Raw genomic sequence first — 15,097 nt, 5'->3', positions numbered from 1 at the left:
AGAAGGTGGAGTGAGTGGGAAACAAGAAAACAAAGCCAGTGAATATAAAACACTTTTTCAAGAGAAGGTTGCTTGTGAAGGAGAAAGGGCTAGAGCTGGAAGGGCACAGCAGGTCAATGGAGAGGGTTCTGGGAAAGATGTGATGGAGGGGAAAAGGCTGAATACACAAGAGATGAAATATATGGACAGGATTAGGTTTTGACAAGGTGGAAGGAGATGTAGAGGTCAAAAGATCGGTCTTAGGAAAGACACCTTATCTCCCGTAGAAGGAAGAAAAGAGAAAATGGGTGCCCTATTCTGTTTTGATATTTCTGAGCTTTTTCTTTTTTCTTCAAAGGAAAAAAAAGGAAGTCTAAGGAAAAAAAATGTTTTCAGGCCACTCAATTTCTACTGTCCACAATTAAGGTGAATACACATAACTTTATACCATATTGTTGGGTTTGTGTATTTTCAAAATAAGATCCAAGTATAAAGTAGAAAGGCAAGATGAAGTTTACATACATTACTGTCAATTTTGTTTAAATCTACATGTTCATTATAAATATATAGGGCTGTTTCTCATTACCTAGAATGATGGCTGGGTCATAAGACAGACTGGATACATTCCAGTCAGAAACCTACCATCGTTCAACGTGTAGAGATGAAAACGTCCGCGAAGCTGCTTCTCGAGTAAATAATTTGAACCCACACTGTGTGTCCCTGATTCCTTTGACACAAAGGAACCACACCAGAAAGTGGAACCCATACATGAGAAGAGTACGGAAGTAAGAACGCTGAAAACAAAGACAAAATATAAATGACTTTTCCATTCATCTGTAAAGGAGACACTGAAAACACCTGCCTGTAGACAACTGTATTTTAATATTTAATTGACTGGTAGATCTTACATAAGAACACCACTGTTCCATGAGCTTCACCAACAAAGTATATTAAAGAAACAGCAAGAATGCCTACTGCTTGGAGCAGAGTAGAGGCACTAGGAAGCAGTTACTCATTTCCTGGAGGCTGAGTCAGACAAGTGGCCAGGGCTTTAGCCTACCAGGAGAAACAGGTTTGGGGCTGCTGCTGTGAGCAAGGAAACATCTCGTTTACTTACATATTTTATGCTGCTTTGCCCCACATACATTTCAGTTTCAAAAAAGATGTCAGTTTCCAGGATGTATTGACAAAACAAAACACAGATGTAAGCCTGCAGTTGATACTTAACTAATGAGAATATTGACAGAAGACATATAGCAGAGTATCATGAAGGTTATGGACTAGAAAGGAGTTTGAAACAAACACCTGTCTTTCTAAGTATGCCAGAGATCTAATTAAATACATTTAAAATACTGAGTTCTTTAATACTTTGGATATTAAGATTAAGTAGGTTTTAATCCCATCTGAAGTTTCACTACTGTTATTGATGATTAATTTTATTAGTAGTAACAGAATATTCCATTAGTCATGAAACATAAGAACATAAGATTATTATCACTGGATTCCAGACTTTCACATTTGAGATTTAGTAAAAGATAGGATCTTTCCAAAAAACAAAATAACAAAATTTTTTTTTTTTAGCGACAGAGATGCCTTCTGTTGTCCAGGCTAGAGTCCAGTGGTGTGGTCATGGCTCACTGCAGCCTCAAATTCCTGGGCTCAAGTGATCCTTCTGCCTCAACCTACAGAGCAGCTGGGATCACAGGCGTGTGCCACTACACCCAGCTTCTTTAAGACAGATCTTTTAAAATGTTCCTTAGTTAAGGCAATAGACTCAAGTAATGATGCGTTACTTACGTACATAAGCAACCTATTAAGAGTCTATTAGAACATTTAATATCTCATACTATAGGATAAAGGTCCCTTCCTCCTTTTGGCTTTTGCTTTTCAAAATTATAATTTTTAGTATCATTCTTCCTTAGTATGGCTTTTTCCATCATCACCAAACAGAACCACAGTGGAACAGAGTAACACAGAAAAAGCACCAAATCAGGCGAGGTGCAGTGGCTCACGCCTGTAATTCCAGCACTCTGGGAGGCCGAGGCAGGTGGACTGCTTGAGGTCAGGAGTTCGAGACTAGCCTGGCCAACATGGCAAAACCCTGTCTCTACTAAAAATACAAAAATTAGCCAGGTGTGGTGGCACACGCCTGTAGTCCCAGCTACTTAGGAGGCTGAGGCAGGAGAATGGCTTGAACTTGGGAGGCACAGGTTGCAATGAGCCGAGATGGCGCCACTGTACCCCAGCCTGGGTGACAGAGTGAGACTCGACTCAAAAAAAAAAAAGAAAAAGCACCAAACTAGCAGGCCTGTATTTGAATCCTGGCTCCATTACTAATTAGCAGGGTGACCTTGAACAAGTTACTTCAACCCTCTAAGTCCATTTCCTCACCGATAAAATGAGAATAATGCTTACCTCACAAAGTTATTATAAGGATTAAACGAGATTATTTTAAAGAATATAGTGTTTGGCACAGAAAATAACAGGAACTCAATAATGTTCTTCATAAAGGAAGAAAGCTTGAAAGCTTACTCTCCTGACCACAATTTTACTTATGTATTAAATAGAGCAGGAAGGAAAGGAAGAATAAAATACTTATCTATATGGTATGTAAAACAAACTTTTAAAAATGATCTAGCACCTCTCATATATCATCTAGAATCATTAGTTATGGGTTGATGTAAATAAGTCTTACCTCTCTAAGTAGATAGGGCAGAAACCTCATCTTAAAATACTTTAGGAATCTCACAACAGCTTGCTCAGTGCCTTCCATATAAAATACTTCCAATAAATACAGGTTGACTGATTAAACCTCCAAAAGAGCACTTATGCTTAGGAAAGGAACAAATAGAAATTGAAAGATAGAAAAATAAAAATTAAAGGTGGAATAACAATACCTATATTCTCCTTGAGGGATTTTTAATGTGACTTGAGTGAGCTTATTTGTTAGCAAATAAAACTACTCATGACAGCTCTGGCTTGGATGTTAATACAGGATTTGTGTTTGTTTTAGGATAATGGCTATTTTTTAAAAAGCAGAAGAATGTAGAGTTCACATGAAGATCTTAAGTGATTTCTAACATATTTAAAAGCTTAACAAGGTTAGTCACAAACAAGAGAATCTTGTTTTTGTTTTTAGAACTTTGCAAAATATCTTAAAATTTAGAAGATACCTAAAATATAGGATAGACTTATTTAGTTAAGTGAAGCTACTAAAAGAGAGTAGGCTTATATGATCTTCTGAAACGGCCATTTAAAACATTAAGGAAAACAATTTTCACTGTTTCAGTGTTAATGCAAATATCTTCAATGTTTATAAAATGTAAACAAGAAATTAATTCAGGTGAAATTTAAAGGTGACTGCTAATTTCATTATCTTAAAATAAGAAGTTCAAAGAAGTCTCAGGACTTAAGCAAAGACTCTTTAAACAAAAACTAAAAACATTAAATAACCACTAATGGATTCTATTTTTGAATCCTTTTAAAATGATAAATTCAAGAATAGCCAGACCGTATATAAACATTACCGTTATACAGACCACATGGGAATATAAGCACTTTTAAGGATGATACAAGACTCCATCAGGGCAGTGTCATGTTTGTCTTCCAAGGGAGCAGTAAAAGAGGCGGTAGAATAATTGAGAAATGTAGAAACATATCAAGCAAAGATGTTTCTGAACATTAGGCAATAAGCTACTGAAGCTGTCATTTGCTATCTTGATTAATTCTTTTATAATTTTCTCATTTTCCATAGCTTGATCACCATGCAGAGGTTTATTACTGACAGCACATGAAGGGAAATGGAAAGCCATGCTGCAGTTTTCTGGACATGAGGTGGATGCGTGTCTTGTGCCTCTTGGAGACAACCTTTTGTGAGACAGGTATGGTTCTATAAGAATAAGCTGGACTTGAACAAGCCTACTGAGCAGTAGTTGTCATAGTATCTGCAGCAGACAACCAATGATCTCTAGTGAGTATCAAAGGTTATCCTTTGTTTCTATAGAATGGCAGCCAATTCTGTGGGAGTCAAGAGCACTAAATCAAACACTAGGTTTTAGAGACGAAAGAATGGATGGATGGAGACAAGATGAATTATAAATATGTGGTTCCTGTGATTGATCCCTTGATACCTGGCTAAGAGCAGTACTAGGTAAAAGATTAGACCATAGCATAGTCTCATTTAAATACTAGTGTATTTCTAGGAAAAATTCAGAGTTTTCAACCAATGCAAGTTCTAAGTGAAAAGAATTTACACCATGAAAAACAAAACCAAAACACATGGCTCCTTTCTACAGCCACCACCAACAAACACAAGAACTATCTCTTGCGTATATTACTCACTGGCTCCTAAGTCTGTCTTTGGCTATTTTTCCAAACTATCTTTTTTCCTTCACCAAGTAATTATTCTTTTTCATCTCATTAATACATTTTTTTTAAAAAAAAGAAAGAAAAAAAGTACTTAAAAAACCATTAAATTAGTATTGATCTATTTCCATTAGCGGTTTTAGTGTGCAAAAACAAATTTTTATTTATTTATTTTATTTTATTTTATTTTATTTTGAGGAGTCTTACCCTGTCACCCAGGCTGGAGTGCAGTGGCCTGATCTCAGCTCACCTGCAACCTCTGCCTCCCAGGTTCAAGTGATTCTCCTGCCTCAGCCTCCCAAGTAGCTGGGATTACAGGTGTCTGCCACCACGCTTGGCTAAGTTTTACATTATTAGTTTCACCATGTTGGCTAGGCTGGTCTCAAACTCCTGACCTCAGGTGATCTGCCTGCCTCGGCCTCCCAAAGTGCTGGGATTACAGGTGTGAGCCACTGTGTCCAGCCTATTTGTTATTTCAACACAGATAACTGTATTTATAATATCATACTATTTTTTACAAACAACCTAATATTTCAGGTTTTATCCCATGTTATTAAATAGTCTCCATTATCATCAGCTTTACTGGCTGCACATTTCATCTAGGGCTATAGCTGTATTTCCTATTGTGGGAATTTAGTATTTAATAGTTTCTACTACAATTTTATATATATATATATATACATATATACGATTTTATTATACATATATACACTATTTTATAATTATACACATATATATAAAATGTGCTGAACATCTTAGACACATACTTTTCCTTTTCTTATCCCCTATGCGTTGTTAAACTGATGAAGTTGGATTGATTCCAAGCTCTCTTCACATTTTAAATATCTAGGAGTGTGCTATTCTCTATGGTTAACAGATTAACCTTTTTCAAACATCAGTGAGAATCTCTAGGATACATGGAATACTAGACTAGGTGCTAGTAAAATAATTACTTCTAAAAAAAGGAGAAGAGGCCAGGCATGGTGGCTCACACCTGTAATCCCAGCACTTCGGGAGGCCAAGGAGGGCAGATGACGAGGTCAGGAGTTCGAGACCAAATGGCGACCGCCTCTACTAAAAATACAAAAATTAGCTGGGTGTGGTGGCGCACGCCTGTCATCTCAGCTACTTGGGAGGCTGAGGCAGGAGAATCGCTTGAATCCGGGAGGCAGAGTTTGCAGTAAGCCGAGATTGTGCCACTGCTCTCCAGCTTGGGTGACAGTTAGACTCTGTCTCATAAAAACAAAACAAAACAAAAAAAAAGGAAGGCCGGGCATGGTGGCTCATGCCTGTAATCCCAGCACTTTGGCAGGCCAAGGCAGGTGGATCACCTAAGGTCAGGAGTTTGAGACCAGCTTGGCCAACATGGTGAAACCCCTTCTACTAAAAATACAAAAATTAGCCAGGCATGATGGGGTGTGCCTGTAATCTCAGCTTCTTGGGAGACTGAGGCAGGAGAATTGCTTGAACCTGGGAGGCAGAGGTTGCAGTGAGCCAAGATTGTGCCACTGCACTGCATCCTGGGTGACAGAGCGAGACTCGGTCTCAAAAATAAATAAACAAAAAATAAAAGAGACTCTGGGTTTCTATACTTCAATATAATCCTTAAAAGGTTTTTGTCACTCTGTCATCAATATACCTTTTTTAAAAATTAAAATTTCTACACGTCTCTTTTCCAAATCATTGGGGGAAAGGTTCAACCTTTTATTCTACTGGTTCTTAAAGCCTCGTGTGCATAAGAGTGACCTGGGAAACTGTTACTCTAGTTTTTCTAGCATAATCTACAAAATGAAGAATTGAACATCTTTAGTGACATTTTTACACCCTAAAAGGGCAGTTGCAAACTTGTGAAATTTTAAGGTATAGTGTTTTTCTAAGAGGAATGAGGTTAAAAAAAAAATTTAACTGAATAAAATTCAAAATAAAGCACTTAACTGTGCCAGTGTTAGAAAAAAATAAAGGCAAGTTGATTGGTTAAAAAATGTATCATTTAGGCCAGGCACAGTGGCTCACACCTGTAATCCTAGTACTTTGGGAGGCTGAGGCAGGCGGATTACCTGAGCTCAGGAGTTCAAGACCAGGCTGGGCAACACAGTGAAACTCTGTCTCTACCAAAATACAAAATCATAGCCAGGTGTGGTGGTGTGCGCCTGTAGTCCCAGCTACTTGCGAGGCTGAGGCAGGAGAAATGCTTGAATCCAGGAAGTGGAGGTTGCACAGTGAGCCGAGATCGCACCACTGCACTCCAGCCTGGGCAACAGAGGGAGACTCCGTCTCCAAAAAAAAAAAAAAAGCGTAATTTAGAAGTTTGTTTTATTACTGAACAGATTCTCTTTATCTTAAATATATTAAAAAGACCTGCTTGCATCCTAAGGCAAAGCGAAGTCCACATCTTCTTGTATATGCTTAAAAAAAAAATCAATTCTAAAATGTGCCAATCCTTCATAATCTTTCCACAATTACACATTAATTCCTTTTGAAAGGAACCTCACGTTTAAGAGATTAGACATAAAAGCCAATTTTTTGCCAAATATATATGTAAAAAAGGAAATAAAAGCCAATTAATTGGCTGTTCCATGCCAATTAATGAAGTCTCACCTGAGCAATTGATTCTTTTTCTAAATGAGCTCGAGATCCACATGCTATAGCCATTTGATTCTGAGGAAAAAAGCAGAGATAGTTTTTCAATATTTAAATATCACTAATAAAAATATTTATTTTCAATGAGAATATCTCATTTTTAGAAACTGATTTTAAAAAAAGTTGACATTAAAAATCTTTTAAAGGTTTATTGAAAAGTTCAGAATATATACAACTTTGAGAAGCCTAATCATACTAAGAGGACACTAAATTTTGCTTCAATAGGGCTAAATATAAGGGGAATGCATTATGTTAAAATTCATAACTTTAAATGATATTTTCTGTGTGAAAATACTATATTATTTGAAAGAAAAATTAGTGGTATGGGAAAGAAAAGGGTTATCTGTAGATGACATAATTATATACCTTGAAAATCAAAGGATAGCAACTGAAAAACTACATTAGAAACAAAGAATTTTAAAAGATGAGTAGTCACAAAATGAATATATATACAAAACTTTAGAAGTCACATGTACAAACAATAATCACAAGATATAATCGAAGACAGCATTTATAACACCAACAAAAATGAAAAGTCTAGAAATAAAGTTTATAAGAAAGGTAGAAAGTTTAGACAAGATCTAAATAAAGGAAACACGTAAATGCTAACAAGGAAAACAAAAGAATTAAACACACAGAAGGTCTTGTCATGATGGATGAGAGGATATAGTAACAGCATTAAAAAGTCAATGCTTCTGGCTGGGCGCAGTGGCTCATGCCTGTAATCCCAGCACTTTGGGAGGCTGAGGAGGGCAGATCACGAGGTCAGGAGATCGAGACCATCCTGGCTAACACAGCGAAACCCTGTCTCTACTAAAAATTCACAAAATTAGCCGGGCGTGGTGGCGGGCGCCTGTAGTCCCAGCTACTCGGGAGGCTGAGGCAGGAGAATGGCGTGAACCCAGGAGGCAGAGCTTGCAGTGAGCCGAGATCATGCCACTGCACTCCAGCCTGGGCAACAGAGCAAGACTCCGTCTCAAAAAAAAAAAAAAAACAATGCTTCCTAATTTAATACCAATAAAAATACCAAAATGATTTTTCACTGAACTAGACAAGCTGATTTTAGAGTTTCCATTAAAAAAAAAAAAAGTCCTTGTTAGTATAGTGGTGAGAAAATAAACAAAATTTTAAAAGAGAAGCAAGAATAATCAAGAAAAGAGCCAGGAAAATTCAAGAGTAAAGGATGACTCATCACAAAAATTTAAAAAATATATGATAAAGCTACAATAATTCAAACTAAGGTGCTGGAATGTGAACAGACAAATCCATGGACAATTCCATGGACAGAATGAAAAGGCCAGGAAACACATACACAAAGCCATATGAGTACTTAGAATATGATAAAGATGACCTTTTAAATCAGTGGGAAAAAGAGGAACTGACAAATGGTGTGGGACATCGTGGTAGCCACTTGGAAACCAAATTAAGTTGGACTTGAGCTTCTTAACTGAATAATGGGACATAGTCCAGATACATCAAATATTTAAATGTAAAATATCAGAAATCATTTTGTAAATAATCTGAAGGAAGGCACAAGTACAAAAAACCAGAAGACTGATCCATTTGTTAATAACATTTTAAAGAATTGTGTGACAAAATAACAAAAAATCCAACTACATTCAAAACTAAAAGACAAAAAAACTGGGGGAAAATATTGGCAATTTATACTAAAAGGTTAATTTCCAAAAATCATAAAGTGCATTTACTAATTATTTTTAAAAGTACCCAAAAATACAGTTGGAAAAGCAGCAGACTAGAAACAGAGTACACAAAAGAGGAAGTGAAAATAGCTCTTGAACAACTGAAAAGATCCTCAATTACACTTATTCCAAGAGTAATGCAAATAAAACCTATAATTTTTTTACCATACTGTGCCTGCACACTCTCTAGCAACAGCAATTTGAAACGTTATCAAAATTACAAATATACATATAACCTGACCCAGCAATTCCAACAATTCTTCCAATAAATACACTTGCATATGTGTAAAATGACTTTCATAGAGTTTAATCATTTCACTATTTGAAATAGCAAACCTGCATGTCCATCCGAAGGGACTGGCTATGAAGATGTGAAAGAATGAGGAAGGTCTTTATGCATAAATATAGTGCAATCTCCAAGATAACATTGTTAAGTAGAAACAAGAGAACAGTGTATAGTATCACACTTTGCAATTTTAAAAAGAATACATAAACAGTATGCATCTTCCCAATAAAAGAAATGAGTAACACTAGTTATATCTGAGGGTAACTGAGAGATGAAAAGTAGCTAGTTTCACTGTATATCTTTCTTATACCATTTGAATTTTGAATGACTAACAACAATAAATTTAAAAGTGCTCATTATAAAAAATTTGCAAGTATATACCCTTACATATATAAATGATAATTAAAGAGAAAACTCATGTATTATCTTACTACCTAAAAGCAGCCACTGTTTTAAACTGTGTATATTTCTTCGTATTCTTTTTCTCTACATTACAAAAAACCATAGCTCAAATTTATCCATGTACGTCATGTTCTTTTTCAACAAAAATTTATTCATGTTAAAGTTTATTGTTTTTATACTTTTTATGATGGGTATTTTCAAACATATGCAAAACTAGAAAGAACAGGAAAATGAAGCACCATATACCTACTACTTAGCTTCAATAATTAGCAACACATTGCCAATCTTGTTCTATGTAAAGCCCCCCTACTACCATCCCACCCAACCTGGGATTATTTTGAAATAAATTCTAGACATCATATGTTACAAATTCATATAATGTCAATCATAATACCACTATGATACCTAAAACATAAATAATTCCTTAATACCATCAGATATACATATTTCAAATTTGCCCAATTATCTCTTAAATGTTTTCAGTTTGTTTGAATGAATGGCCAAATAAAATCCATAAAGGGCCAGGCGCAGTGGCTCACGCTTGTAATCCCAGCATTTTGGGTGGCTGAGGCAGGCGGATCACAAGATCAAGAGACCGAGACCATCCTGGCCAACACGGTGAAACCCTGTCTCTACTAAAAATACAAAAATTAGCTGGGCATGGTGGCATGCGCCTATAGTCCCAGCCACTTGGGAGGTTGCGGCAGGAGAATTGCTTGAACTCAGGAGGCGGAGGGTGCAGTGAGCCAAGATTGTACCATTGCACCCTAGCCTGGGCAACAAGAGTAAAACTCTGTCTAAAAAAACAAACAACCACCACCAAAAAAATCCACACAAATCAGTTGGTATTTCTTTTATCTGTGGGTTCTCCCTACCTCTTTAAATTTTTTTCTTGTAACTTGTTGAAGAAACCACGTTGTTTGCTCTACAGTTTCCTAGGTTTTAGATGTTGCTGACTGAACCCCCATGGTGACATTTAACATGTCCTCCTGTCCCCTGTACTTCCTCTAAACTGGTAGTTAGATTCAGAGGCTTGATAAGATTCAAGTTTGATTATCTTTCAAGAATTTGTCATAATAGTGCTGCATGATAGTTTTTCTTTTTCGTGTTAATTGTTAAGGGCTATACAATATTTTAATGTACAGATTTACCATTACTTTGACTATTTGCCTATTTGTTGTCCGTTCTAATTTTATGTTATAGAAAGGCAACTGAAAGAACATCTTTGAATATAAAACTCAATCTGTATTTTAGATTTCCTTCTTTGGAGTCGTAGATGTAGAATACTAAGTTAAAAGTCTGAATGTTTTTTAATGCATATGGGCCAAATTTTCCTTTAAAAGGTTCTTTACCTGTAATCCAAGTACTCTGGGAGGCCGAAGTGGGCACATCACTTGAGACCAGGCGTTTGAGACCAGCCTTGGCAACATAGCAAAACCCCATCTCTATTAAAAATACAAAAATTGGCCATGCATGGTGGCGTGCCCCTGTAGTCCCAGCTACTCGAGATGCCAAGGCAGGAACCACTGCACTCCAGCCTGGGCAACAGAGTAATAACTTGTCTCAAAAAAAACAAAACAAACAAAAAAAATGTTACTTACATTCCCATTAACTGGTATGATATTGACTATTAAATTCTTGTCAGTTCTAGTTATTCTAACTTTATTATTAAAAAAATAAACTTTTGGGGGATGTTTTAGCTATCCACGTTTTCTTTAAAGAATTTTCTAGGCCGGGCACAGTGGCTGATGCCTGTAATCCTAGCACTTTGGGAGTATGAGGTGGGCAGATCACCTGATGTCAGGAGTTCAAGACACATCTGACCAACATGGTGAAACCATTTCTACTAAAAATACAAAAACTAACCAGGAGTGGTGGTGCATACCTGTAATCCCAGCTACTCAGGAGGCTGAGGCAGGAGAACTGCTTGAATGTGGGAGGTGGAGGTTGCAGTGAGACAAGATTGCGCCATCACACTCCAGCTTCAGTGACAGAGCGAGACTCCGTCTCAAAAAAAAAAAAAAAAAAAAAAAAAAAAGATTTTTCTTAGCTGGGCACTGTGGTTCATGGCTATAATCCCAGCACTCTGGGAGGCCAAGGCAGGCAGATCTCCTGAGGTCAGGAGTTCAAGACTAGCCTGGCCAACATGGTGAAACCTCATTTCTACTAAAAATACATAAATCAGCCGGCAGTGGTGGCATGCACCTGTAGTCCCAGCTACTTGGGAGGCTGAGGCAGGAGAATCGCTTGAACCTGGGAGGCAGAGGTTGCCGTGAGCCGAGATCGCACCACTGCACTCCAGCCTGGGCAATAGAGCGAGACTCTGTCTCAGGAAAGAAAAGAAAAATTGTGTTATATGCTTTGCCTACTATTTAGTAGTAAAATAATTTCTTCCCTTGTTTTTCTGGTAGAGGTACTTTGTGCAGAAAGGGAAAGAATGATTTTCTTAGAGAGGAAGCACGTTAAAAGTTCAAATAGCATATGGCAAATCAGTTTTAACTTTAAACTTGAAAAGAGCAACAACACTATTGAGTAATACATAAAAAAGAACATACTTCTACATTTCAAAGATTCATGAGTAGAGTTAAAATACCACGTAATTTAACTAAAAACAAATCAAAATCCAAAAAACTTTCTTTTACAAATCTCGTTTTTATCTCAGCATAAGTCCCCAAGAGCTTTTAAGAGTTTTGTGTATCTGAAGAATTCTGATGTTAAGAGCTGAATCCCTGATACCAATCTCATGATCGGGTAGAATTAATCTAAACATTTTTTCAAAAAGTTAGCTGTTCTTCAGAAATGAAAGATATCTTTGTTTTAAAAACTGCCCATATTAGAAAATGTCTGTAGACATGGAGTCTCTTTCTTTTAAACCTCTTTTGGAGTATAACTGAATTTCCCATGGTATTTTAAAATGAATATTTAAGTTACTATGACAGCTGGCTTTTAATAAGTGAGGCAGGTGTGGTGGCATGTGCCTGTAGTCCTAGCTACTAGGGAGGCTGAGGTAAGAGGATTGCGGCTGAGTCATGACGGCACCACTGCACCCCAGCCTGGGCAACAGAACGAGATCCCAACTCATTTAAAAAAATAAAAAAAAAAGGTGCAGTGGCCCATGCCTATACTCCCAGCACTTTGGGAGGCTGAGGCAGGTGGGATCGCTTGAAGCCAGGAGTTCAAGACCAGCCTGGCCAACATGGTGAAACCCCATCTCTACTAAAAATACAAAAATCAGCCAGGCATAGTGGCACACACCTGTATTCCCAGCTACTTGGGAGGCTAAGGCCTGAGAATTGCTTGAACTTGGGAAGCGGAGGTTGCAGTGAGCCGAGATCATGCTACTGCACTCTAGCCTGGGCGACAGAGTGAGACTGTCTCAAAAAAAAAAAAGCGGGGGGTAAGAAGTGTATTATCTTCTAGCAAGAAATGCTAAATCAATCAAAATCTTTCTCAGTACTTTTTTCTTTTTTTTAAATGGAGTCTCACTCTGTTGCCAAGGCTAGAGTACAGTGGCGAGATCTCGGCTCACTGCAACGACCACTTCCTGGGTTCAAGCGATTCTCTTGCCTCAGCCTTCCGAGTAGCTGCGATTACAGGCACGTGGCACCATGCCCGGCTAATTTTTTGTATTTTTAGTAGAGACGGGGTTTCACCATGTTAGCCAGGATGGTCTCCATCTCCTGATCTCATGATCCATCCACCTCGGCCTCCCAAAGTGCTGGGATTATAGGCATGAGCCACTGTGCCCCGCCTTTTTTTTTTTTTTTTTGAGACGGAATCTCGCTCTGTCACCCAGGCTGGAGTGCAGTGGCGCAATCTTGGCTCACCGCAACCTCCGCCTTCTGGCTTCAAGAGATTCTCCTGTCTCAGCTCCCAAGTAGCTGGGATTATGGGCATGTGCCACCACACCCAGCTAATTTTTATATTTTCAGTAGAGATGGGCTTCTGCCATGTTGGCCAGGCTGGTCTCAAACTCCTGACCTCGGGTGATCCGCGTGCCTCAGTCTCCTGAAGTGCTGGGATTACAGGCGTGAGCCACTGTGCCCGGTCCTCTGTACTTTTTAAGTTAAATATTCTCACACAATTTACTGGAGAGAAGGAATAGATAGAAATATAGCTAATTTATATTAACAATCATAAACAGTAACAGAATTGGATCTGATGAAAAAATATCAAGCACAAAGATGAATGTTGGCCAGGCGTGGTGGCTCATGCCTGTAATCCCAGCATTTTGGGAGGCCCAGGTGGGAGGATCATTTGAGGTCAGGAGTTCAAAACCAGCCTGGCCACCATGGTGAGACCTCGCCTATACTAAAAATACAAAAAAAGTTAGCTGGGCCTGGTGGTGGATGCCTGTAATCCCAGCTCTTTGGGAGGCTGAGGCAGGAGAATCACTTGAACCCAGGAGGCAGAGGCTGCAGTGAGCTGAGATTGTGCCACTGCACTCCAGCCTGGGTGACAGAGTGAGATTTGGTCTCAATTAAAAAAAAAAAAAGAAAAAAAGATGAATGTTAATAATTACAGGTACTGGTTGAGTGCTGAACACATGCTAAACACCTGACATACATTTCCTTATTTATTTATTTATTTATTTATTTATTAATTATGGAGTCTTGCTCTGTAGCTTAGGCTGGAGTGCAGTGGCACGATCTTGGCTCACTGCAACCTCCACCTCTTGGGCTCAAGTTATTCTCCTGCTTCGGCCTCCTGAGTAGCTGGGACTACAGGTGTGTGCCACCACGCCCGGCTAAGTTTTTGTATTTTTAGCAGAGATGGGGTTTCACCATGTTGGCCAGGCTGGTCTCAAACGCCTGTCCTCAGGTTCCCAAAGTGCTGGTATTACAGGGATGAGTCACTGTGCTCGGCCACATTTCCTCATTTTAATCTCTACCTCAGAGTTATGGTGTCTAAAACAAATGACTTTGGAGGTTGAGTTCTCTTTTGGAAGCCTGTTTTTCTACCCATATATTGAGAGGGTGAAACAAACATACCAGCTTCTTAGACTTGCTCAAATGGTCCACAAAAAAAGGAGAAGGACTAACTGTCACGTTAAGGAACCAAACCATGCACGCCTATATGAATTATTGGTATACAAAACTAGAACTGGCCAAGGATTACTATATTAGAGATAAAAGAACATTCAGGGTCATTAGTAAGCAATCCAGCACTCCAGATTGAGTTGTGCGTGTGGTTAAGATCTGCTTCCTATGGTTCTTCTTAATGTAATTTTTCTCCGTATCTTTTTCATATCCATTAATTCTAGTCATCTGTGGGCTTAAAAAACTAAAAACTCAGCTTGTTAGAGCTATGTCTAAATCAGAATTTAAGGGCCAGGCCTGGTGACTCAGCCTGTAATCCCAGCACTTTGGGGGGCCAAGGAGGGCTGACTTCTTGAGGTCAGGAGTTCAAGACCAGCCTCGGCAACATGGTGAAACCTCGTCTGCTAAAAATACCAAACAATTAACCAGGCATGGTGGTTTGCACATGCAGTCTCAGCTACTCGGGGGGCTGACACATGAGATTTGCTTGAACCCTGGAAGCAGAGGTTGCAGTGAGCCAAGATCGCACCACTGCACTTCAGCCTGGGTGACAGAATGAAACCTTGTCTCAAAAAATAACAATAAATAATAAATAAAATAATTTAAAACCTAAGTCACAGCCTGAGAAATTCCTCTATGATCATGAAATACACACTTTTTAGTATTTATTTTGCCTGTCAGGGATC

General features: G+C 38.3%; 1 protein-coding gene across 2 annotated transcripts in view; it reads right to left on the bottom strand.

Annotated features, from left to right (window-relative positions):
* Window positions 1-15,097, bottom strand: part of ALG5 (ALG5 dolichyl-phosphate beta-glucosyltransferase) — a 49,407-nt gene that overhangs the window by 15,061 nt on the left and 19,249 nt on the right. For both annotated transcript variants that reach the window (XM_003270284.3, XM_030818516.1), the window contains 2 exons: window positions 6,943-7,002; window positions 622-773 (listed from right to left, as the gene is read on the bottom strand). In XM_003270284.3, the coding sequence (XP_003270332.1) occupies window positions 622-773; window positions 6,943-7,002 (212 nt within the window). The remainder of the gene's footprint in view (window positions 1-621; window positions 774-6,942; window positions 7,003-15,097) is intronic.

This window comes from Nomascus leucogenys, chromosome 9, assembly GCF_006542625.1.
Source record: "Nomascus leucogenys isolate Asia chromosome 9, Asia_NLE_v1, whole genome shotgun sequence".
NCBI classification, from domain to species: Eukaryota; Metazoa; Chordata; class Mammalia; order Primates; family Hylobatidae; genus Nomascus; species Nomascus leucogenys.
This window is presented reverse-complemented; position numbering and strand designations above follow the sequence as displayed.